Source organism: Squalius cephalus, assembly GCF_949319135.1.
Source record: "Squalius cephalus genome assembly, chromosome: 2".
In the NCBI taxonomy this organism is placed as follows: Eukaryota; Metazoa; Chordata; class Actinopteri; order Cypriniformes; family Leuciscidae; genus Squalius; species Squalius cephalus.
The window spans coordinates 26185343-26211755 of NC_137123.1; the positions used below are offsets into that span (position 1 = coordinate 26185343).

Sequence of the window (26413 nt, forward strand, 5' to 3'; positions counted from 1 at the left end):
TTTTTCTAGTTTAACAATTTTTTTTTTTTTTTTCAAGGTCAAATGTGCCATACCTGATGATCCTTGTTACCCAGCTCTAAAGAGCATCTGTTGCTTCAAAGAAGCAGGAACATCTGACATTTATACACTAATGGTTTTTATCACAAATTTGCATAATTGATCAGGGCCCTAAAATACTGCAGCTTTTAGCTGCCTTTCTTTGGTAATTGCCATTTGCGTGATGCAAGCACTTTGTGATCACTTTGGAAAGACAGCATGTTAAGAAAATTATATATAAATGTAATTTCATGAATAACATCAGGCTATTTCAAGTAGGCCTAAATGCATTCTGAATTACACACACACACACAAGAAAGGCCTTTTGTGTCATATTATATTGATGTCTGTGTGCCTTTAGGACTTACTTGAGATTCAAAATGCTGCTCTGAGACCAGCCTAGCTGGCATGACGCCCCTTCTGAGTGCTATACATCCCATAGAAGGGTTCCTATCCCCAGTTTCATTTATTTATGTGGTTAAACATTTTTACTTTTATAATTGCAGATTATTAACTATTATTTTAGAAGTTCACATAATGCACATGTTTGTTTACATGTCTCTTAAACCACATGCTTGACAGTCTGAGACTTGCAAGAATGCTTGCATCTCTTGGCCAGGTGTTGTAAATTAAATTGGCACCTTGACCCAATGAACAACTGTAAAAACCTTTGCCTTGTAGTGTAGGTCTCCGTTTAGAGGGTGGGCCAATAATGCATGTAAGAGTAATGTGGGTGAGAGAGTTTGTGCGTGTTGCAGACAGTTCTGGAGGTTATTTTGAAAGTGACCCCCTCACTCACTGCCGCGGACCGCACACAGCTGTCGGGAACCATGACACAAGATGACGGATACGGTTGTCGTAGAGGGACAAGTCAGACTCCGAGAGGGGAAAAAGGTGGTTAAAAGCAACGCAAACTACGTTTACGGTATCGTTTATAATTGTTGGACAACTTAAATCTTTGTTTGTTTGTCTTCACGAACACTACTTTGTTTGTTGTTTTGTTTCCCTGCGTTTACAGTGGAAAAACAGATGGGTGATTCTTCGGAAACCTTCGCCGGTAGCAGGTAAATCCTACTCGGAAAACATTTTACGCTGCTGTTTAACAGTGTTGAGATTAGCTATTAAAATGCATTTAAATAGCTGTTTTGTTTCATATAAGTACTTTCTACGTAGCAAAAGCCTGACGTAGCGCTGTCACGGTTGTTTTTTTCTCGTGACGGTATGTGAGGTATTGGCACGGTCGTTATGCGTGATATCGGAATGACTCTCGATGCACTTGTCACGATGTCGCAATTCACTCTGGCTCGGGCTGTTTTTGGACCAACAGCTACAACGTGCACTTTAAAAGTGTAATGTCGTACAAAAAAAAAAAAAAGTGTTTGTAGTCGAGACCGGGGCTAGTTGTCTCAAGAGCTGTTTCATTACCTTTGACTTTACAGTAACATTAGTTAACTAGCCTACTACAAGACTTCTACAGCATTTATTAATCTAAATTAATGTTAATTTGTACATTTATTAATAGGCTACATTATTAAAATCAAAAGTTGTGTTTGTTAACATTAGTTAATGCTCTGTGAACTAACATGAAAAAACAATGAACGACTGTATTTTTTCATGTTCATAGTTCATGTTGGCAATACATTAACTAATGTTAACTAATGAAACCTTATTGTAAAGTGTTACCAAATTTCCATACACAAATGCGTAGGGTAGGCTACATCTCTAGGAGTGGTTTTGTATGTTGTTTTGGAAATTTCGTGTGAATTCTGTACTGCAAACTAAAATCCAACCTACCACTACCATCAATTTTTTTTTTTTTTTTTTTTTTTTTTTTTTTGCCATAGTGTATGTTGATATTTTGGGTGTATGTTGACCTGTGTTTCAAATGTTAGAAATATATTAATGCCAAAATTGGATGGTCAAAGCAGAATCTTGAGCGTATAGCCTATGTATAGGCCTAAATATAGTTTCATTTTTCATTTTCTTTTTTGCTGTTTTATCAGTTTTACTTTAATTGTTTAAAATGTGTTGTTTAGTTCATTTTGTTACTATAGTGACAGTTGAGATCATAATATTTTAATTAACTTTTTGCATCTGCATCTATGCAGACATTGACTTAAAAAAAATAAACCTCCCCTGATAAATATTCCCTGTCTGGCGTTAAACATGTGACAAGTGGCCCCAGTCTCTCTTATGATTAGCATCAGCATTCACATTGCAAGCCAAGCACTTGCATAACTTCTTTAGGTGAACTTGGCTAGCGGATAGGTCATTTTTGGATCTCTGCCGTCTGAAGTTGTCATTGTTTAATAGGTTAGTCTCCAGTTGCTTTCATGGATCACTGAGTCTTTTGATGTGTGTTATGACAGCTGCTCGACTCCTCGCATACTTTTTTAGAAGTCTGGTGATGAAGTGGTTTGTTCTTTTGTAGAGAAGCATAAAAACAAAACATCACCACATTCAAAACAACAAGTGCAGTCATCCTAGAGACAATAGCTTGATGCTGTCACACACACACAACACTAGTCTATGGAAAGAGACAGTTTATATTTCATGGCCCAGTAACTGCGTCCCATTGCATGTGTTACTTTGTCAGTAGTAATTCCTGATGAGGATTATGCAAATGATAAGATCAACTGCTGGAATTGTAATGCAACACAGTATTGATATGAAAGAAAATGTAGACTTTTGATTGACTTAAAAGGATAGTACCTGTAATGATTTTATTTTACTTGAATGGTACATGGTACATTTATGGTAATGGTGCTTATACAATGGCCCTGAGTGATTTCATGTGGTGTTTATATGGAACACCAAGGTACCAAAAAAACATGATATTATCATTGTAATGTTTGGCCGTTTTTGTTAGTGGAAGATGCATTTCTGCTCTGATGTTTTATCAATTTGCAATCTTGACTGTCTCAGACTGCCTGTCCTTGCTGGTGTATAAGGAGCGTGGAGAGAAGAGTAAAGGACAGCGGGAGAGGAATCAGGCCACGCTGAGGGATATCTGTGGACTGGAAGCTCTTCAGGGGTTTGATGGAGTGAATTATGCGCTCAGTCTGCTGTGCCTGAGCCAGTCTGTCATGCTGGGCTTCGACAACAGAGTGACTCTTCTGGCCTGGGATGCTCGTATCCGCTACAGCCTTGGAGAGGGTGAGAGAAGAGCATGTGTGCATGTGTAGTGTCAGATGAAAAAGGGGATTTATTAAAATTCTGTCATTATTTACTCACCCACATGTCGTTCCAAACTCACATGCTGTTATTTTTATGTGGAGCACAAAGATGTTTTTTTATTTATTTATTTTTTGGGGGTAAAAATCATTCCACAGCCACGCAATGACAGTTCAATGCTGTTACTCCCAGTATTTAACGAAAACAGCACCAAAACGGCTTCATACATCATAACAGTAGACTAAATGACTTGTTCAATATATATATACTGTATATTGCAGTCAATTGTTTTATTTGTGATAATAATGCAATGAAACATGCCAAATTGTGTGTGATTTTTGGCCAGTCTGAACAAAATTAAAATCAAAATTATGAACACACACATATACAGTATATATACATTGTACATTATATGTGTATATATATATATATATATATGGATACAGTTGTGGTCAGAATTAATGGCACCCCTGGTAAATATGATCAAAAATGGCTATAAAAAATAAATCTGCATTGTTTATTCTTTTGAACTTTCATTAAAAAAATTTGCTAAATTCTAACCTTTCATTGAAGTAAAATAATTGAAAGTGGGGGGTAAACCACATTATGAAATAAATGTTTTTCTCCAAAACATGTTGGCCACAATTACTGGCACCCCTGGAATTTTTTAAGATTAAAATATCTCTGAAGTATATTCCCATTAATGTTTACCTTTTTTAGTACACCAGGGTGACTAGGAACAGCTATGTCTTGTCTAGCTATGACTTCTTGTTTCACAGGAGTTTAAATATGAGGAAACACAAAGGCCAAATTACCTTAATCATCCATCACAATGAGTAAAACCAAAGAATATAGTTCTGATGTGCATCAAAAGATTGTTGAGCATCACAAAATAGAAAGTGGCTGTAAGAAAATAGCTAAAGAATTGAAAATCCCCATTTTGACCATCGGGGCAATAATTAAGAAGTTCCAATCAACTAAAGATGTTACGAATCTGCCAGGAAGAGGACGTGTGTCTATATTGTCTTAATGCACGGTGAGGAGGAAAGTTTGAGTGGCCAAAGACTCTCAGAGGAGAATTGCAGAGATTACTTGAGTCTTGGGGTCAGAAGCCTACCACATCCTCACATGTTGTTTAGGAGGGTTTCAAGAAAAATCCTCCTCGCTCCTCCAAAAACACACTCTAGCATATTCAGTTGTCAGACACGACTGGAACTTCAAACGGCACAGGGTTCTGTGGTCAGATGAAACTAAAAAAAGAGCTTTTTGGCAGCAAACACGCTAGATGGGTTTGGTGCACACAAGGATAAAAAGTACCCCATGTGTACAATTTAATATACTGTTGGATCTTTAATTTTGTGGGCATATGTTTCTGCTGGAGGTCCTGGACATCTTGTTCGGATACATGGCATCGTGGATTCTAGCAAATATCAACAGATGAAAAATCAAAACCTGACAGCCTCTGCTAGAAATCTCATAATGGGCCGTGACTGGATCTTCCATCAGGACAACGGTCCAAAACAAACATCAAAATCAACACAAAAATGTGTTATGAAGCACAAAATGAAGCTTCTGCCATGACCGTCCCAGTTCCCTGACCTGATGAGTGGAGTGAACTGAAGAGAAGAAGCATCTGGGAATCTGAAGGATCTGGAGAGATTCTGTATGGAGGAATGGTCTCTGATCTCTTATCAGGTGTTCTCCAAACTCACCAGGCATTATAGGAGAAGACTCAGATCTGTTATCTTGGCAAAAGGAGATTGCAAAAAGTATTTAATAAAAGGGTGCCAATAATTGTGGCCAATGTGTTTTGGAGAACCCCCCCCCCCCCCCCCACACACACACACACACACACACACACATACACACACACACACACTTTCAATTCTTTTACTTCAATGAAAGGTTAGATTTGTACACATTTTTTGAATGAAAAAAAATATATATATATACACACACACACACACACACACGCATATATATAGCAACTTCCTCCAGTCCTCCAATTTGATGTCAAGAACTTTATTAATGACATTTTAAATAATTTGTTACATTTTCACATAATTAATTTCACATATAAAAATACAGTATATAAAATAGTTTTATTTTGTAAATCCTCTGTCTTTAATTCTTACTTTTTAATTTATCATCTATTTTATTGTTATTTTTCTAGTAAACATAGCTAAAGTTTGATCTCCCTCAGGGCACTTTATGAGTCAAGACCGCTACTCGGTCTGTTAATCCCAGACACCCTCGAAAAACACGTACAGACACACACCTACACCCTGGATCTATTGCTTTCACACGTACACATACACTCTCAAGTCAGAGTGGTGTGGCGTGCCCTTTGAGAAAGCAACCAAGTTATAATTGGGACCCCTGTGATGTGTGATACTCCGAGAGATCTAAAGTTTTTTCTCGAATATGTGTTTGACAGAGTAACAAAAACATATAGTATTTTATCCTAGACTTGTTTCAGATGACTTCAGGTTATTTCAAATCAGTTTTCATTTCCACATGCAGCTAAAGTGTTGAATGATTAAGCTCTTGTTTGGCAGCTGTTATTCTGAATTCATGTGTCGTGTTCACTGTGAAACCTCATTGATTTTCAGGTCCTATGTTTGTTTGATTATCAGAATGATGATAGATGGAGTCTGGTGAAGCGGAGTGGTGATGTCTCATTCTGTTCTGTTGCTCTTATCAGTTTCCTTCTAAACCGCTTTAACACACTGTGCTGTAGCAAGTTCCCTCACTTTGAATCATGACTGATGCATCAGTGACTTTAGACTGCCTTGCTTTGGTTGATCTTAGATTGAGATGTGAGAGTGTGTGTTGTATGGATAAATCTTATAATATAAAAGATATATGATGGATAAATCTTTTGTGTTTGTGAAATGTGACAAGGTGCACAATGGAATAGTAATTATGAAGTAAAAAGCATTAATACCATCGCTGATGCAAGACACACACACATATGCACACACACTGCTGCAAGCAAACTGTATCATTATGCATTATGCCCTCTTGGAATTTATCGATTACTTGTCTCTGTTAGGATAAATTAAGGCATTTTTCCTAATGATTTGGAGTCTATATTCACACCTGTGTTACCTAATTAGATATATTGATCTTGAAATAAATTTACTCCAAATTTGTCTGTGCCTAAAAAAATAACAACAAATAAAAATGCAGCTGCAAATAAATATGATGATCCATTTGGGGTTCCCACAGTCATGGACTTGGTGGAAATATCAGGGAATTTTAAAATGATGTTTGCCATGCCTAAAAATGTCTTGGAAATTTAAAGTAAATATCTCATGACCTTTATGACCAAATATATTATAAATAAGACATCACTCTTGTGTAGAGTAAACATGCCACAGTATGGTTCGATTCGTTTTGTGAATTGAGCTGTTGAGTCATAAAAAAAAGATTTTTTTTTTATTGATTGGCGGATTGAATCTGATTCAATAATATTCTAAAAAATATTATTCACAAGTGTTCACATAAAACTAGAACAATTATGGAAATTGAATGGTCGAAGGGTGGAAACCCTGTTCACTACTCACACTTACTTCATTACTCAGTTCACTGTTGTTTAAATGTGTTTCTGATGGTTTACAATTTGACATGAAGCTGTTAACTCTTGGTAGAAAGACAATTTGATGAGAAGAATATCGGATGATGAGTCAAAATGCGGTATATGCTCCTTTAAAAAAATCGTTAAGTAGTATGTTAATTCAAAATATGGTTACACTTTATTTTAATGTGATGTAGTTACATTATGCTTACCCATAAGTACTGAGTAATATTAATTAACTACGTGTACTTATTATAGAGTTACGGTTAGGGTTTGGTTTAGTGTTGATTACTTGTAATTATGCATAATTTACTGTTATTACTATAGTAAGTAAATGTAGTAGCATGTAACTTAGTCACCTTAAAACAGTGTTACCCAAAATGCAGAGATGTACTGTAGAAATTTACCAGTTTTGTTTATCTTTATATATTATACAATGGTAAGATTTTGGAATTTTAAATGCAAATGTACTTTGTCCTTATAGCTGATGGAATGAAATTAGGCCTTTCCCGAATGTCTCCAGAAGAACTGCTTTGCTTTGATGTGCTAAGTCATGCTCTCTGATAATAAACTTGTCTCTTTTTCAGTTCACAGGTTTAACGTCAATGTCCAGCCTGGCAGCAAACTAGAAAGTGGTCCCGCCTCCCTGCATCTGTGCAACAATTTGCTTGTCATCGCCAGAGACCTCCCTCCAACTGTCATCGGCCAATGGAAACTTTCGGACTTAAGGCGTTATGGCGCCGTTCCTAATGGATTTGTCTTTGAGGGAGGGACAAGATGTGGCTACTGTAAGTTCATGTTCTTTTCCTTATTCAGTGCTATTCTTGAATATATTTTCTTTGTCGAATTGCTCATTTGACACTTGATGTTTTTGAGATGCAAATGGTTTCTTGAACATCTCTTTTATTTTGTTTTGGTAGAACACTGCATTTTATTCATTGAGGCGAATCACATGATAATTGAGTTGAACGTGTGGTTTGTTCTTGTACCTCTGCCTCTTTTTTACTTAGTGATGCTCTCTGCGGTGGAAGTAGCACAGAGGTGTTTGCCAATAGTAAATGTGAAAATCAGATAACCTCACAGTCACACTTTAGTCTCTCTGTCTCTCTCTCTCTCCCTCCCTCTCTCACTCATTTTCTCACTCCCCCCATACTTACAGAATCAGTACACATTACTTTTGTGCACCCACACAGATTGTGGTAATGTGTGATATGCTCCAGTGTAAGATGTTGCGTTAGCACCAGTGAAACCCACCAGCTGCCTCTCTGGCAAATCCAACTGCAGCTGTTCTGTGGCTTCAGCAGCTTTAATGCTCCATCTCATGTGAAACTTCCTTACAACGGGTCAACGACAGCCATGTTGTCACAACACAAAAGGGTTTTTATTGCAATCATAATCAGGATAATTCATTTTTCACTTGAAAAGGTGTTCAGGATATTTGTTAGACGCTGTTTTAATGCACTATGCTGGGGAACTCTGGGCATTTTTATGTGTTTAGGCGGTGAGGCGGCATGTGAAAGGTCTCCTGCCAAGTGGAAGAACTTGAGGGGGCAGGGGTGCTCACATTGGACACCAGACTCTCATTGCTGTTGTAGTACATTAGTACAACATGAATCGTGTCTAGGACTGCATGGAAACTGCACATGCAGAACTTCACAAAAAGCTCTTCATCACAGAAAGAACTCCTTTATTTAGAAAATAAAAAAGTGATTTCCAGCCTAGGAAAATTGACATCTTCACCCTTTATTCAAAAATTGGTGAAAGAAGCTTATTGCATAGTTGTGCTTTGAGTCGGTTGTTTTATTTGTAATAATGCAATGAAACAAGCTAAATTGTGCGGACTTAATTTTTGGCCAGGCTATCACACAAAGAAATTATGAACATATGCAAAAAACAATTATTTAATCATAGCATAATTTTTTAAAATATTAATATATATATTTTTTTATTATTCTTATTCAAAATATATCTTAAATGTTAAATACTTTTAGATTTGTTTTTACACATTTTACCATATTTAAATAAAATTAATTTTGCAGATGTTCCTTCAAAATCAGTGCAGAAAATGCACATCAATAGAGCTGCAGATGATCTCTGGGCTTAGACATCCGCACAAAGAGAGCTTGTTCAATTCGATTGAATTTGAATCTTCATTACAACCACTACTACCACCTCATGCATTCTGAAAATGTATGTAAATCCATGAAAACATACAGGGAAACAGATACTAAGACAGCCAAGTTTACATTTAGATGCATATAGTGAAATAATTACCTTGTCTTGAGCATGTGTCTGTTAGCCAGTGCTTTATCTCATTATACTTTGACAACCATGAGCTCCGATTGGTCTCTGCCACACAGAGGTCATGTCCCTCCCACTCCCATTAGTGTAATTCAGCGGTTGGCTGCTCGGGGACAGAGTGAATTAAATTGAAAATATGGCCTTGTTGCTGTCTCTAGCGCAATTCAATGTCACAGGCCACACGCCGTGACAAAACACATACTGGCAGTGCAATTAGTGAGCGTGTCAGCAGTCTCATTTGATTTCAGAGACTGAACAGATGTGAGTTTATTCACTGGTTTAGTTTGTCAACAGACTTAGAAAAATTGTAACCTAAATTGAAACTGACAATGCAATACTAATTACATGATTCTGCAAGTGTTTGATCTTAAAGTGCCCCATTATGGATGTTTGAAAATGACCTTTCATGTAGTGTGTAACATAGCTCTAAGTGAATGAAAACATCCTGCAAAGTTTTAATTCTGAAAGTTCACCTTATATAAAGTTATTGTCTTTCAAAAGTAAGAGTGGACTCTGAGTCAATGAAATGAATAGTTTTTCAAACGAGTCATAATCTGTTTCGTTGTGACGTCAAGACGAAACATTAGCATATTGTGTGGGCAGACACCAGGGAAAACTTGAACCCCCTCAAACCAACAGCTGATTCCTGTGGATGCTGGATAGCATCATGCCGAGAAGACGGCGCTTTGCTCTACAATGTGAAGGTACAGCCAGTTTTTTCTCTGCCCAAGGATGAGCATGTGAAGAATCAGTGGTTAAAATTCATCTTTACCATGATACCACAGCAGTATAATCCTAAACTTTTGCTGTGTTCCCTTTATTTTACTGAAGACTGCTTCTCTGGAGTACAATGCAGGATTCGCAAAACGCTTGCTCTTGAAAGATGGTGTTCAAAATACTTAGTTTTGAGTTTATTGTGTAGGTCTCCTGCTAACTGGCTAACTCACATTATTACTGTCTTACTGAAATACTTCAGCTAATCAGCTGTGGGCCACTATTACCTAAAACTGTGTCTATTAATGCAGATTGTCTGTCGTTCTCACTACTTTGAGTAAAGAATAGGCATGGAGCAAGATCTGTTTTACCAACGTTTATGTTTCATCAGTCATTCACGCTAGAGCTTGGCTAATGTATGCACTGTTACTGATACAGTTTCCACGTGTTCACCGCAGTAAATTAGAAAAATACTCGGTAAATAAATAAGTATAATGGTTTGTTGATGGACATGCACTTGTTAATGCTGATGGTGAGGAATTACAGTTGCAACATCTCATAATGTACCTCAAACTGAGTAGTGTATCACTGAGAAATGTCCTGCTCGAGTCGTCCTTGCAATGGAGGTTCGGGTTGAATAACTAGTTCTTCCAATGTTTCATCATCGGACTCGTGCTCACATTGATATGGTAAAATCGACGTCATTGTTTGTCACTGTGTTTAGTTCACGATGTAGAAAGCCTCAGGACAAGCAGAGCTGACGTTCTAATGGCAATGGGCATGTAGACCAATCACAACAGACTGAGCTGTCTGGCCAATCAGAGCAGAGTAGCTTGCGGAAAGACGGGATTTAGAGAGATTGATTCATCTGACGAGTCGTTTGAGAATCATTGAAAATGTGGTGATGTGCAAATGTATATTATGAGAAAATTAAACAGTTTTTTTACCTTTGCATGTAAACTTTTTGTAGGAGACTCGAAAACAACATTAGGGAACTTTAAAATAGCATAATAGGGGCACTTTAACTTGATTACAGATGTTTCACGTGAGACATTTACGTGCAACTTTTTATACAGCACAAAAAAGTCATAAGAATTGTAAAGAATGTCAGAGAATGCCTATGTTTAAACTGGAATACTGACTTCTTTTATTGAATGCTGTGCAGTATACACTGTATACGGGTTAATATTTAAAAAAATGTGAAACATAATTCATTATGCAACAATATACGTTTCAAACTGGAGTCATCTTCTTTTTTCTTTTTTTTTTTTTATTGGTACTTTAATAAAAATAAAAAAATCACCACTAATACTTCTTACAGTTCGTTCGTAATGTTGGAAATGTAAGTTCAACCGCATTGCATTGTGGGATATAGTACTCTATTGTATACGGCACATGTTAGCAGAGTCATCTGGGTATTTTCATAATCAAAAAATTTCTATAGTAAGCAGGTTTAGGCCTGTTTTTTTCTCAAAATGTGGGCAAGGTAAATAACTAGCCACAGATTTGGCCACATGTCTTAAGTATTAATAGCCTAGCAGTGTGTTTATGAATTATGAAACCAAGTGCTAAGGGTGTTATGGTTATTTTTGTAATGGACTGTCACTCCTATACCGTCTCCACAGTGATGATCAGGGATTTGACAGGACTATATTTGCCTTCATGAAAGACCGCCTAAGTCTCTTTCCTAAGCATGTCCTACAAAGAAAAACAGTCATAATCTGACTGCGGATGAATCATTAATGCATCTTGTCACAAATAAGGTCTTTGTTAGCCCAGTTTTCCCATTATACTCGAAGCCTTAAGGCTCTTTAATAGCTAGTCAGCTGTGCTTTTGCCAGCTCTTATTTAGTTTGAAAGGTGTTTCAGGCTTTGCAGATGCTATTGACATTTGTATGGGGGAGGTGTGGGCACCGAAGTGGATTTTCTTGGTACACAATCCACTTATTTCATAAATTATAATTATGCTAAAGTGCAAACATTTCTTTCTGTTTCTTTTTTTCTTTTTCTTTTTTTTTTTTCGTTTCAAAAGCTGTGGACCTATCAGATATATAACTTCCATGCATTTGGCTCATTGATAAAACATCACTGTCTTCAATTAGCCTTTACTTGAAGACAGTTACTTTACTTTATAGACTTTGTATGCCTGATGAATTTATTTGAATGATGTATGAACTCGTATAGTTTTTCTTGGTTCCATTGGGTTGGATTGGTCTATATAATTAATTTATCCTGAATCAGTGAAATGTCAATGTTCTCATCTGGTTAGAGGAATGACTTGATGTTCCCTCATTTGTTGTAATCTTGTGACTGCTATTATGGTCATTACTGAAACTAATTTTCTATTTAATGCTATGGGAAATTAATATCAATTTGAATTCGAAATGGCGCATTACGTCTTTTGAATAAAATGGGCTCAAGACATTAAGAAGCAATTTCTTTTCTCTCTGTCTCCGTAGGGGCTGGTGTTTTCTTTCTTGCGTGTGCAGAAGGAGAACAGATCAGTTTTTTGTTCGATTGCATCGTGCGTGGCATATCACCAAGCAGGGGGCCGTATGGACTTCGCCCAGTCCTGCCAGGTGAGTTCATACTTGTGGAGGTGTGTGATGTAAGATCTCAGATCAGAGATTTCAAAGTTACTAATGTTGGCCTCATTAGCTTGCTGTATGTGAGCTGTCAGCTACGTGTGCATATCTGTGTCTAAGCTCTATGTATGATTGATATGTGGTGTCAAGTTTCCTTCTCCCCCTCTTTATTTCTCCCAGCACGCTCATGTTCTGCTCAGAATGGCTGCTGATTTTTTGTTTGGAGTCCCAGAGACTCCAATTATGTAAATGTAAAAATAATAATACTAATTTTTAAATTAGCCTTTTATATTCCCTCCAATTCAATTTAATAGATTCCTCTGATCGAATCAAAATCTAGTAGGCAGATATTTTTGAAGCTGCATCCCTCTGTTTTGCCACACAGTAGACATGTACTGCTCGGAAATGTGAAAGATAAACAACATTTAAATAATCAATGCATCATCAATCCTTCTTCTAGCATGTGATTTTGTCTTACCATGATTGACTGTTATAAGCCTATTATAAGTGTTTATATTTTAGGCATACATACTCGCCCGTGCGTGTCTCGTCATATTAAATAGAGAAAAGGTGTTACTTTGACTCGTGTATGGTGTGGGAGTGGGTTAGTTGTCACAACGAGCGAGAAAGGTTGACATAAATCTACAACCTCCGGGGAATCACCTGAACAGAGGAGAGTCTGCAGGCAAACGAGAGCTCGTAATAAAACAAGAATCAACATTGGCTTGGCTTTTCAGAGATGGCGAGAACTGAGGGATTTGAAATGTTGTAAAAGCGATGTGGAGATGACGTTTTTATTACTCAACAGGCAAGTAAGGTATTTTACTGAACAGATACATTGTCATATGTAGTTCATTGTAAAGCATTATCTATTGTGAAGGATCATTTCATGATGGTTGTTACAGCGCTGTGCTGGAATGTATTTTCAAGGAAGTACACTGTCTGGGTATAGCTACGGTAACGTCTTCAGCTAGTCAGCTTGAGATCCTTTCCATCTAAACTGGTTATATCTTAAGCCTAGTAGTGAATGTTTAATGAGCAGTAGGATATTTTCGCTATTTTTCATATTCTATTCATCCGCACAGTCGTGCAGAGCCAAAGCACAACCTGCACAGTGTTCTTCCGCAAAATGCGTGTAGTTTTGTTGTTTAACTGCTAGAAGGCCAGAAGTTGCGTAGTGTATAAATAAACAATAAATAATAAGCATAACTGTTCTGATACATAATTTTATTATGTAAAAATGTATTGCATTTAGGGCTGTCAAACGATTAATCGCGATTAATCGCATCCAAAATAAAAGTTTGTGTTTACATAATATATGTGTGTGTATGGAGTATAATTATTTTCTATATATAAATACACACACATGCATATATATTTAAGAATAATGTGTTATTTCTATATAAAATATTTATATATAATATAAATTATATATAATATAAATATATATACACAGTATATACATGCAAATATTTCTTAAAGTCGGCATGAAATCAAATTTGACAAATCTTCTTTTTATATGTAATATTGTAGTGTTTATTATAAATGATTTATCTGTGCACTTGATTATTTTTTTAAAATTCATGTACCCTTATAATCTTTAATCAAATTACCCTACCATCCCCCCTCGAAATGACCTCTCTTCTCTTTCGGTCACGTGCCATGGCGAAAGGGTGCGGCCAGAGCTGATGAGGGTGCGGCTATCGGTGTCTGTCTCGTTTCTGCACCGCCTCTCAGAGAAACCTCCACAACTGAATGTAAACTGGCATTCAAATCTGCCTCCATTTTGTTTGCAACGCCCAACCTCCAACGATCCAATCAATTCCCGATGGACGAAATCAAGCCCCGCCCTACATTTTTTTCTAATTTCAGAAGCCGTTTAACTCGGATATACGTCACAACAAGGAAAAAAATGACAATCTCAACTTCCGTTTCATGCCGACTTTAAATATATACATGCATGTGTGTGTATTTATATATAGAAAATAATTATACACCGTACACACACACATATATTATGTAAAAACAAACTTTTATTTTGGATGCGATTAATCGCGATTAATCGCTTGACAGCCCTAATTGCATTATTTAATGTTATCAAACTGGATTTTCTCAGATCCCTAATGTAAGAAATGCCATATTTTTCATGTGACATGCCATTTGAAATGTGTTATCAAGTTGAAAATTAGTTAATAATCAGTTTTCATAAGATTATTTAAAAGTCATATCAACTCGACAATTCAATGTTAAGTATGTTTAAAAATGGCCCTGGGTTCTCTGAGACCCCAAACAGTTCATAAGAGTTAAAGTCCCCCTGTAGTTAATAATTGCCCCACCTCCACTCACTCACACCAGCTCAGAGATCCACTCGTTGATGATCACACATTGGCGTGATTGGTTACAAGGTAGTTTGTGACGTCAGACACACCAGCGATTTCAAACCACGTTTTTGAGACTGTCTTTGGTTCACTGCAGTTTTAATGAGAAAATACTCAACAATGGTGTTGACTTATGATCTAGCAGTAACAGGGGTCTGTAATCAATCATATTCATTAAGTTTAATGAACTTTAATGAGTCTTGCTTTGTAATGGCAATCACTTTTTAAATCTAACCACTCAATGGCTCCACCTTGACGGAGGGTAATAATATCTATGTGGTACATATCTTTTTAATGGAACCTTACATGACTTCCCGGATACTGAGTTATTGTCCTAAAAATCAATTTAAGATTCACATTTAGTTTATTGATTGGTCCTAGATAGATTTACCATGTAAGCATAAAATGATATTAACTTGACACATCATTTTATAGATCAAACCGCCACACTGAACGCACAGAGAATCACTGAATTGAGCTGCTGAGCCAGTGATATTGAGATAAAATGATAAGGTCTAGCAGAAAGGTTGCATGCTGTCATGAGTTGTGTAAACAGAATCCTGTGGAGAGCTAACACACGGTCAGTAACATAAAATAATATATGGATATGAAGTGGCTTAAAGCTTTTCTGTGGTTCATAGCTAAAATTAGCACAGCCATAGTTAAAATGACTCTCTACATACATAGTCAGAGAGCTTGTAGACCAGTTTAAACCACACAAAGATTGATCTGCGAAGCACTAATATTATGCCCAGGCTGCTCCAGGGCCATTTCTTGTAATAAATGTACTATGTTGCTTTAAGGGAAAAGCATGTGCTAAATGACTACATATTTACATAGACCCATTTACAGAGGTGATCTATGCTCTGTGGACAAATATTTTGACAGGTGTTATTATTTCTCCCTTCATTACATTGATGTTGTGTACCATAGCCTTAAAAATATGATTATTCAAAATTGCTAAACATATTTTTGGTATTTCTCTGTGGACCGACCACAGAGACAACACAATAATTTTCAGCCTGATTGTGCATTTTTGATGATGATGATGATGATGATGATAGCTTGCTTGCTTGTAATCACGGCGAAAACTTTTTCCACTATTTTTTCCTCTATAAATTCTCCCAGTTTCTTTGATTGTTGTATGAATGTATAAAGGTATAAATCAAAAGCCGTAAAGTTTGTTTACTTCGATGTTTATGACAGCACATTCTCTTAATTCTCAGATTTATGATTTATGCACATTACATTAAGTTCTCGCCTGTCATCCCTCATACTGAGATGTCAGAGCAGTTGGTCTAGCTGTCATTAAGTGTCATTAATTATGTGCACGTGATGTATTTTAACCTTTGATATTCAATAAAGGTTGAGTTCAGATTGCCAGTGATAAATAAGGGCTACAGGGTATAGCCAAGGCACTCTTCTTTTTCAGTATTTCACTTTATTCCGTGTTCTTCAGAAGAATTTCACAGAGCAGATCAATTGTACAATGACAAACCTCTTTAAATATGCAAAAAGCAAATGCTCTTTCAGCTTTCTAACTTACTGCCATATTCAAAAGGAGGTCTCAAAGCTTCCCGTGTGTGAGTAGGAGGTCTCAAAGCTTCCCGTGTGTGTGTGTGTGCGCGCGCGCGCATAAGTGCTTGTGTGAGAGATTATTGCTGTGAGGCTATGTCTGATGTACCAGTAGAAACTGATAAATGTAGCCAGTGGCTCCAGTAATTCTCCCAGCAGAGACCGTGATACAACAGTGATGGATTATATATGACTTAATGCTCAGAGACAAATCAGTGCTGTCTGGCGCATGTTTGTGTTTCGTTTGTTTGATCATAAGGATATATGTTGGTACATGTGTGTATGAATGATGAATGTTCACTTTATTGGTTGATGAATGTTCACTTTATTGGTTGATGAATGTTCACTGTATTGGTTTAATTAAAATGTAATGTTTCCATAGACCCCAATGCTAACCCGTCATCTATAGAAGACAGGATTAGCCAGGAGGCCAGTGAGCTGGAGAAACGACTCAGTATGCTGTCGATTTGCAGCCACCACAGCATGGCAGGTGATTCAAAAAGCCATACACAAAAATAAACACACATAGGAGGCTTATTTTATTTAAAATAAGGTTTTTGTAAATAATAGTTCACCCAAAAATGAAAAATCAGTTATAATTAATCAGTTGTTGTTTTTTAATTATGCAGTATTTCAGTGGATCGCAAAAGGATAATTTTTGAAGAATAGTTTACATAGTTCATTTCCATACAGCAACAGCTCATAGTGTCTGTCACGCTCCAAAAAGACCATAAAAGCACTATAAAAGGATCATAAAAGCCTTCACATGAAAGTCGCTCAATTGCTTTGTGTGGGAAAAAGACAGAAATTGAAGCTCTTATTTGTTATTATTGTAATTACATGGCAGATGGCAAGGTTTTTTTAAGGGATAATGTACAAACTAAATCGTGCAACTTCATTCTGAAGGGATTTATTTTGTGATATTGACCGACTGACTTTATACTATGAGATTTCTTCATCTATAAATATAGAACAAGAAATATTGATCATGTAAGAAGATGGCGAGCACAAAGTGATACAAAAAGCCTGAAACTAGCGGTTTTGGTTGTCAGGCCCAACATATTATTTATTTATTGTACAAAAATACATGAAATACCAATGAAAAACATGTAAAGATAAAGGTTGCCCCAAAAAAATAACTGAACATCATAAAGTCATAATTAGTTTTTGTGTCACTCCCTTTTTGAAATGCATGCACAATGCTAACAACATTTGTTAATTCACTCTCTCTTTGTCATAATTTGTCAGCCTCCACCTTCAGTTTCGGCGGCTCCTTGGCAGGAGATGATCGGAGCATCTCCAGCTCCTCCTCAGAGACCAGTCATTCTGATAACAGCCTGGGCAGCCGCCTGGCGATATGGCCTGAGCCAGTCAGACACCCCACTCCCATTGAACCACCACCATCATCATCACCACTGTTAGGGGTTGCAGGATCTAAGAGTACAGCCTGTTCTGTCAGCACGTCCAGTGACGAGCGTCTATATGGAGTAATGTTTGGAGGGCTTCGGCCCCCATCCAAGCCACCTAACCCTAGAGGCCTTCAAGAGGCGGGACGGCAGAGCTCGACAGACAGCGGCATCGCCACCGGAAGCCACTCCTCGTATTCTGGAAGCTTCTCCTCCTACACTGGTAGCGTGGATATTGGGCATGGAGAGACTGATGAGTTTGGATCCTTAACAAGCCTCCCTCAGAACCCTAATTCAAACTCAATCTCCCTTCTCAACACTCCAGTACGGACAATTCCCCTGATTCCTGAGCACAAACCCTGTGTGTGCCCACTCAAAGAGTCTGTTCAAATGCAGGCCATCATGTACCAGGTACCCAGACCACCTCTGCAGCATTACGACATCCCTCGCAGGCTCCCACTACAACAATCCTCCAGTCAGGAACAGTTTTTGACTGCTGGAGCCCAGGAACGTGGGCCCGAATATGGAGCTCTGGGACCAGAGGGTGTACCTGCAGATGCCACCCCCAAACAAACTGTTCAATGGAGATTCAGCTGTTTTGGTGAAGGAGTAGCGCCCCCTGAAGGCTCCACCGCACCACAATTACAGCCCGCCATCTGTCCTGACTGTGGGGGAGGAAAGGTAACAAGATATGTTTTCTTGTTGATTTTTTGCTTTTTGTGTCTTTCTGTGAGTAGTTTTTTACTGGTATTTTTTTTTTAAATATCAGAACTGAATGACATTAGGTTTCATTAACAGTTCTCGCACATATATTCTTTGCGTGAAATGCCATACTAAAATTATCCGACAGTTTCCTGTTGACAGAATATCTGACTCCTATGAGCTTATTCATTTTAGTGAATCAAAAAACATACAGCTCAGCAGTCAGTGTAATCTGTAGTCTGCCAGTTCTTTGTTGTGAATCAATTACATAAATTGCAAACGGTAGTCAAAATTCTGAGTATTTAGTTATTTTTAGTGAATGAAACGCATATAGCATACAACTTACTGTGAGACTTAAATTCATATATTTACTGTCCGGTTCTGAATATGACAAAAGTTAAAGATACACATACATTTTTTTTAAACTGAATTCTCTTATGCTCACCAAGGCTGCATTTATTTGATCAAAAAATACAATAAAATGAGTAATATTGTGAAATAATATTATTACAATGAAAAATAACTTATTTTAGAACCGTTTTCTATTTGAATATATTGTAATTTATTCTTGAGATGGCAAAGCTGAATTTTCTCATGCAAAGAAAATGAACAACAGCTGACAAGCTCCACTCAAGATGTCACTCTTAGTTAAAAGGTTAATGATCAATCACCCAATCAGAAAACATCCTCATCAAATTGGCACGTTTTACCCATTTCTACGTCATAACGAATTAAGTCATCGAAAAACAAGATCATATCTCCCATTTTAAAACAACAACAACAACAGATTCATACAATAAGCAATATCACAGAAACTCTTTAAGACAAAGGTCCTCATTCATACCTTTTGGAAACTTTCAGACTTTTCAAATAAAACAAATCCAGAAAGCCTCTCGTTTTTTCTTAATAAAATCAATGTTACCTCCTCTTGTACTGTGTTTTATCTTTTCAATACCAAGGTTATTTATGGTTACTCTCACAAAAATGTCTTAAATGCAACAGGACTTTTTAGATCCTTTCTGTTCGTTACACTTCTATGTTCTGTTATCCTCTCTTTAAACGAACGAGATATTTCACCAACATACATTTTATTACATGGACATTAAATAATATAGATCACATATTTTGTCTTACATGTAATAAAACTCTTGACAAATATAGGACTCTTATTTTCAGGATGATTAGAAAACGTAAAAAAAAAATGTGTAAATTGACAATTAATACAATTAGAGCACAATTTTTAACAACTTACAGAGAGAATTTTTAGTTTTGTAGATCATCATATTAAATAATTTGTCCCTAAACAACCATATTTTATTAAGGATAGTACAAATTATTATTTTTTATTATTGTTTCTTAAACGTTTCCCACTCCAGGGGTACTGTTATGTACATTTGATATTGAATCATTATATACTAACATTGATCATCAGTTAGGTCTGGACACATTAGAATATTATTTAAATATGCAGGAAACAAATTCCCATTTTTAGTTAATTTGGCCACTTTCGTGTTAAAAAATAATTATTTATTTTTAAGTGGTATTTCTTATCTTCAGTGTGCAATAAAATGGTTTGAGTGTCTTTTTGTTGGTAAATTGGAAGAAATTATATTATATGAAGCCCAAAGTAATATTTTTTTTTTCTTCTATTATTTCTTGGAAACATTATCAATGTTGAAAACAGTTGTGCTGCTTGAAATATAAAACTTTTGTAACATAACAAATGCAATTAACTGTTACTTTTAATTAATTTAATGTATCCTTGCTGTTTAAAATAATTTATTTAACATCAGTGTATATTACTGCATTTTTGTTTGTTTTGCATATATATATATATATATATATGTGTGTGTGTGTATATACAAACACACCTTTTGCAAAAGTGTTACAATGGAATTGCCAAACACATCAACGTGCATGCAAACTATATAGGCTATATTTGCATATTCATGGATCCGTGTATACTAAATGAAGCAAGGGTGTAGAGTTACATTCAAGCTATTTTTAATGCATGAAGATTTTTTTTTTCCACAGGATAAAACGTTTAAAAATGTCATTTTGGTGATCAAAGATTAGTTTTAAGGGATACGGTTATTGACTACAGGTGGACTTTAAACCAGATAACTGCTCAGCTATTTCTGAGTCTAAATGCATCGTTTGTCAAAGTATGCAGACAAACTGTTCTCTAGATTTGGACTAAAACTTTACCAATAAAATCAGGCTTCTGCAACAGATCGGGGCGGTGTTGAGCATCAGTCTTTCGTTATGCACTCCTCTAATCATGGAATCTAGCGTTCCAGCACAAATCTGAAGACTGTTCCAGCCGTCTGTGTCTCTGAATCATGCTCAGCCATCACTGCCAGTGGGGAGGCAGAACCAGTTTGCAGGGTGAATTTAAATGCGTTTGTCATCTCGCCACATGCTTCGGGTTGATCTGAGAATGCAATAATAAGCTATAAAAACAGCTTGCTTTGACCAAACAGTGAAAAAAAAAAAAATGTTTTTCAGGGAAATCAATATTTCACACTGAAAAGCATTCCATTCTCCGTATTGCTGCCCACAGCATTCAATACTTTTGTACAATAGTGGCAACATTTCAGTTGCTTATTGTAACCGCAAGCATGTCTTTAGGCTTTTATCAGATATAGGTGTAGTCAGTTTTTGCTCTTTGTAAAAATTTAATTTAAAGATATAAATAACATCAGCAACAGCTGAATAGAAGCGTTTAGTTGTCAGAAAAATGGTCCGATATTCGGTTTTCATATATTCCCACAAAGTTTAGTTCAATGATTTTGCTCACACTTTATATAAGGTGTCTTTAACTTCTATGTACTTAAAAAATGTTAGGCACAATGTACTTATTGTGTTCATGTTGTATTGTAGAACACATTTGCTGCTATTGAAGTGGGATACGGGCAAGGTTAGGGACAGGTTTGGTGGTATGGGTAGGTTTAAGGGTGGGTTAAGGGGTTAAGGAAGGGTCTACAGGGTAATTATAGATGTAGTTACATGCAGGAATTTTTAAATCTAAAAACACTGCATCAAATGATTAATTTAAATGCTAGTACACAGCAGTTAAAGGCTAATATAATACAGTAAAGTGGGTCAGATTTTGAAACATTTTGGTGATGTGTAGCTGCAGAAGCAGCATCAGTCAATTAAAAGAATAAATACAGCGTTAAACAAGTCTACTGCTGCTCTGGGGTTTCTGAATCACTTTTATGTTTCTCGTAGGTGGAGGAGAAGAGCAGGTGTGAGATCAGAAGCAGTTCTGAGCAGCAGAATACTTTTCATGAGACTGACGGTGAGCATCATATAGTTATCTAGTTTTGAAATAATAATATAATGTAATACATAGTCCCTTAATCAGGTAAACAATACTTGGATGTCATTTCAGACTTTCTTGTCTATATCGACTGGTAAAGCGATTCTAGTCTCAGCATCGACATGTTGCTAAACACAGTGGCCATGAGGAGAAATTGCGATGCTTTGTTGTTACTGGATATCTGATGTTTGTGTGTGTAATATGCCATGTCAGATTGTTTTAGGCTGATTACATTAAATTTAATGATTTGGAGCATACATCTGACTGTATTGTGATTCTGAATGAATGGCTTACTTGTGATTTATTCTTGGGGGTTCGTCTTGCTCAGCAGATCCAAAAGGCAATTATGAGCAGATGGCATTCATGAGCGATGCATCCAGGTGGCCACAGTTCAGAGCCGGAGAGTACGGTAATTGAGATACCTCTTCTTATATATCACCATCTGATCACAGCATTTCATTCGCTCGATTTCATTGGTAACTGTGCATGTTGTGTCTTGTCTTACAGGACAGACAGGACTGACAGTTATAGACAAACTTCAAGGTGATTCCATTAACTATGTGAATATCCCCATCAGTCCAACGTCTAAACGACAGCTACACTATATGGAGTTGGATCTGCAGGACCGTCCAGAGTCAAGCCACACTATCAGAGGTACACTGTGTTCCTTCCATATTCACTACTCATTTTTGATCCTTCAATTACATGCCTTCCAACCTAGTACTCATTTTTTTTTAATCCTTACCTTTACAATATACATTCTACTGTTCAAAAGCTTAGGGCTTTAAAGATAATTATTTTATGTTTTCAAAAGAAGTCTCTTATTCTCAAAGTCTGTATTTATTTGAAAGTAAAGTGAAAACGGTAATATTGTGAAATTTTTACAATTGTACTCTTCCTGTGATGATAAAGCTACATTTTCTTCAGTGCCACATGATCCTTCTAAAATCATTCTAATATGCTGATCTGGAGCTTAAAGGGGGGGTGAAATGCTCATTTTCACTCAATCTCCTGTTAATCTTGAGTACCTATAGAGTAGTATTGCATCCTTCATATCTCCAAAACGTCTTTAGTTTTATTATATTTAGAGGTGAAAGATTGGCTGTACCGAGTCTTTCCGGAAAAAACCGAGCGGCTGGGGGCGGGCCGTGTGGGCGGTGTGCTATAGCTGTGCTAACTGATCTAACAACAACACAGAGAGACATTTGAAGTAGTTTACTCACCGTGACTGCTCGATCCTTAAGCATTAGACGATCTGCAAATAAGTCGATCTGGGCTTTGTTTATAAAACAATTATCGTCGAAATGCAGGGAACAAAGAGTCGTGCACAACCTCCGTTGATGCTTCGAAAAAACAAACTCCATCCACTATTCCCTTAACGCTGGGTTCTTTGGGAATCTGTGCAGGGTTGTCTTGCCCTGCCAACCAAAAACCCACTTCTTTGGTGACATTGACTTCCCTAAAAGCCGAGCATAGCGCTTTGAGGTAACGTACTGCTTTCGCTCTCTTCTCTCTCTGGTCTGCGAGTGCGCGCGCGGCCGCGGAGAAGTGCCCTTAGGACCCATATAAGGAAATTCCGCTCTATCTTACGTAAGACAGAGCCATACTCGAAAAAAACTTTCCGAAACTTGTGACAAACCGGAAGGAGTATTTTTGTTCCAAAAATACTCCTTCAAACGTACAACTTAACTTTTGAAACTTTGTCCATGTTTAGCATGGGAATCCAACTCTTTAACAGTGTAAAAAACTCAGTATGCATGAAACAGCAATTCACCCCCCCCTTTAAATGACATCTTTTTAGTTATTATCATCAATGTGGAAAACAGTGCTTAATATTTTTTGTGGAAACTGTAATCATTTTTTTTTCTTCAGGATTCATGTTTTGTAACATCATACGTCATGTCTTTACTATCACTTTAATTTACTGCATACTTTCGGAATATTTTTCTTTTATTTTTGTCACACAAAAATCGTACTGACCCCAAACTTTTGGACAATTGTATTAATTGTTGATATCTGTGGTTCTGTCTATTTTGGGCATGAAAACAAATGACTATCCAGCTGTGTTGAGATTTATTTTTAAATGTTAAGCAGTGGCTGGTTGCATAAAATGCTAAGGACTTACAAATTAATCATCTAACAAAAAAAATCGGTTACATAAAAAACTTAGACTTGGTCTAATTTGAATCTGGAAAAAAAAGACTGATTAACCTTGGCTAACGCCAGTGTTTCTTGCGTCACAAACTACCTTGCAACCAATCACGTCAACGTGCGGGCGGGCTTTAGCATATCATTAACTGCTGAGAAGCAGTGAAGTCTCAAGAGAACCCTCGTTATCCCAGTATATTTTTCTGTTGATATGAAAAATCGGGTACATTTAGCAATATAGCTGGTGAATTATGGGTATATTACGATATTAGGATGAACTATATGCCTTTCTCCATGCACTGACGTTCTGAGTTGTTCAAAGCGTTTGTAAGGATACTGATTGTTAGAAGTCAGCTGTCTGACTCTGAGATGGCGAACGGGAACATGGTTTGTGTAACATTAGCAACACACTATTAGCAGTCAAACAAAAGGCTAATCATATTAATTACCAGAGAACGATACATTAAATGCATTACCATTCTGATACATCGAGTTATAGACGAGCCTATTAGAGTGAGTGGAGGCAGGGCTCATTTGCATATTCTTGGATCCGTGTGTACTAAATGAAAAAAGGGTGTAGAGTTGCATTGAAGCTATTTTAAGGCATTAATATTTTTTTCCCCCACTGAAAAAAAAAACATTTAAATATGCTATTTTGGTGATCAAAGATGAGCAGGGGTACTTTAAGACAGCTTTAATATAAAGCCTAAGTTTATGCAACTGGCCACAGATAACAGAAGCTTGCACATTTAAAAAGTTGTTAATAAATCCTCTTCTTTTTTTTTTTATTACGTTTGTGATCAGTGGCCGGCTCCAGCACTAAATACGCCCACATTGACATCACTGCTACTGAGACGGCACAGAGGGTGGGAGCCCAGCACGCACAGGGCCGAGAGGAGAGACTACAGGAACTAGAACAGAAAAGGAGAGGAACGCTCACCTGAACATGTAATCAAAGTGGAGTTTAAATGCCTGAGATCACACTGAATCTTTTTCTTCTTCAGTTAAACCTGGAAATAGTAATTGTGAGCAAATTTGTGAAATTAACTTTTTACATTTCTTGCATCCACTTAAGCACAAAAACATGGTTTTACACAAACGTTTGGAGTTTGTGCAGCTCAAATGCCGTAGTCATTGTTAAAGTAACCAAGAGACATTAAGAAAATGAAATTTATATGTATTTTTCAATTAAACGTTTCTCTCAAATTGTAATGGTGAATAAATATGTTTAGTTAGAATAATTTTTAATTGTGGTCTCTCAGATGTTTAGACTCTACTGTTTATCAGTGGTTCTCAACCTGAGGTCTAGGGCTCAGTATGACTTAAACATATTGAACTTAATTAGTTAAAAGTCATAATTAGTTAAATTAGGAAATTTAAGTAGCTTTTATAAACGTGCCTTAGAAAAAAAAAAACATTACTGGTGTGAATCTTGAGACAAAATAATGGCCCTGACATATTTTCAGATGTCAGTGCAAGTTGCTTTCGGTTAAAACAGCTCAAACGTCCATTTTAGTCTGAGACTAGGCTTAGCCTCGTCTGTGAAACCGGGCAAATAAATGAACTATTGTTTTTATTGAAGAACAGAGCTCATTAAACTTCTGGATCAATGTCTTGACTCAGTTGTTTAAAAAGAAATGAAAAAAGGTTCATAATTGTGTTGGATTTCGGTGGGCTTTTGGTTGAGAACCACTGCTTTATATGCTAAATGTATTTCTGCATTGTATTTTATGTACAAGTTTGTGGATGTGTATTATTTTCCATGTTTAAGATTGGCATGGAATTAGAAAAGTTATAAATCTGAAAACAGATCCCAGATGCAACAACTTTGACTGATGACAACTGTAAATATATACTTCGGTGACCAATTTTGTTCTGTACATTTACATATTTCATGAGAACATACTGTATTTTTTTTTCAAATATTATTTTCTGAAATTTCTATATACTATGATAAAAATGCTATAACAGTGATTAAAGATGCTCATTTAAATGCTAGATGCAATATCACAATCACTCAATGGCAGCTCAGTATCACCCATTTGAATTTGTCATAGAAAACACAAGGCTCGGGCAGTTTGTTTTATTATGAAATGTGCAACATGAAACGTGGACTTGTACAAAAGCAATCCTATTATTTACGGAGATCACATTCCTGACAGTTCATTACAATGCTGGATTATAGGATTTGTATGAATAGGAAGATTTTTAAATCAAACTTGTTAGATTAGTAATAACAGTGCCATAGATTAAAGAATTAGTGTGGATTTTATATTAGAATTTTTATGACAAATCCCAGTGTCTACCTGATGGAACTGTTTAAACAGTGAGGATGTCGATTCAAGTCTACCTTGGGACAACACTGTCAATCATAGAAATGTACCCTGTACCCATTGCTATTTAGTGATTCAGTCATTATTATGGTCGACTCAAGGTCTGCCTTGTCAGATAGAAGTAATGTAGTGCGTGAGCTCGGTTTCTCTTTCTCC

At 36.6% G+C, this 26413-nt stretch overlaps 1 protein-coding gene across 4 annotated transcripts; it reads left to right on the top strand.

Annotated features, from left to right (window-relative positions):
• Positions 1 to 748: 748 nt before the first annotated feature.
• dok7b (docking protein 7b) lies at positions 749 to 26221 on the top strand. 4 transcript variants are annotated; one of them, XM_079864696.1, is made up of 11 exons: positions 749 to 930; positions 1055 to 1100; positions 2962 to 3192; positions 7378 to 7578; positions 12265 to 12384; positions 16726 to 16833; positions 17592 to 18430; positions 21686 to 21755; positions 22105 to 22185; positions 22284 to 22430; positions 24729 to 26221. In XM_079864696.1, exons 1-11 carry the CDS (start codon positions 877 to 879, stop codon positions 24866 to 24868), a joined length of 2037 nt encoding a protein of 678 aa, XP_079720822.1. In that variant the 5' UTR covers positions 749 to 876; the 3' UTR covers positions 24869 to 26221. The 4 variants fall into 4 exon arrangements, with proteins under 4 accessions (XP_079720822.1, XP_079720824.1, XP_079720825.1 ...); XM_079864698.1 differs by having other exon boundaries at positions 22293 to 22430; XM_079864699.1 differs by having other exon boundaries at positions 22302 to 22430.
• Positions 26222 to 26413: the final 192 nt, after the last annotated feature.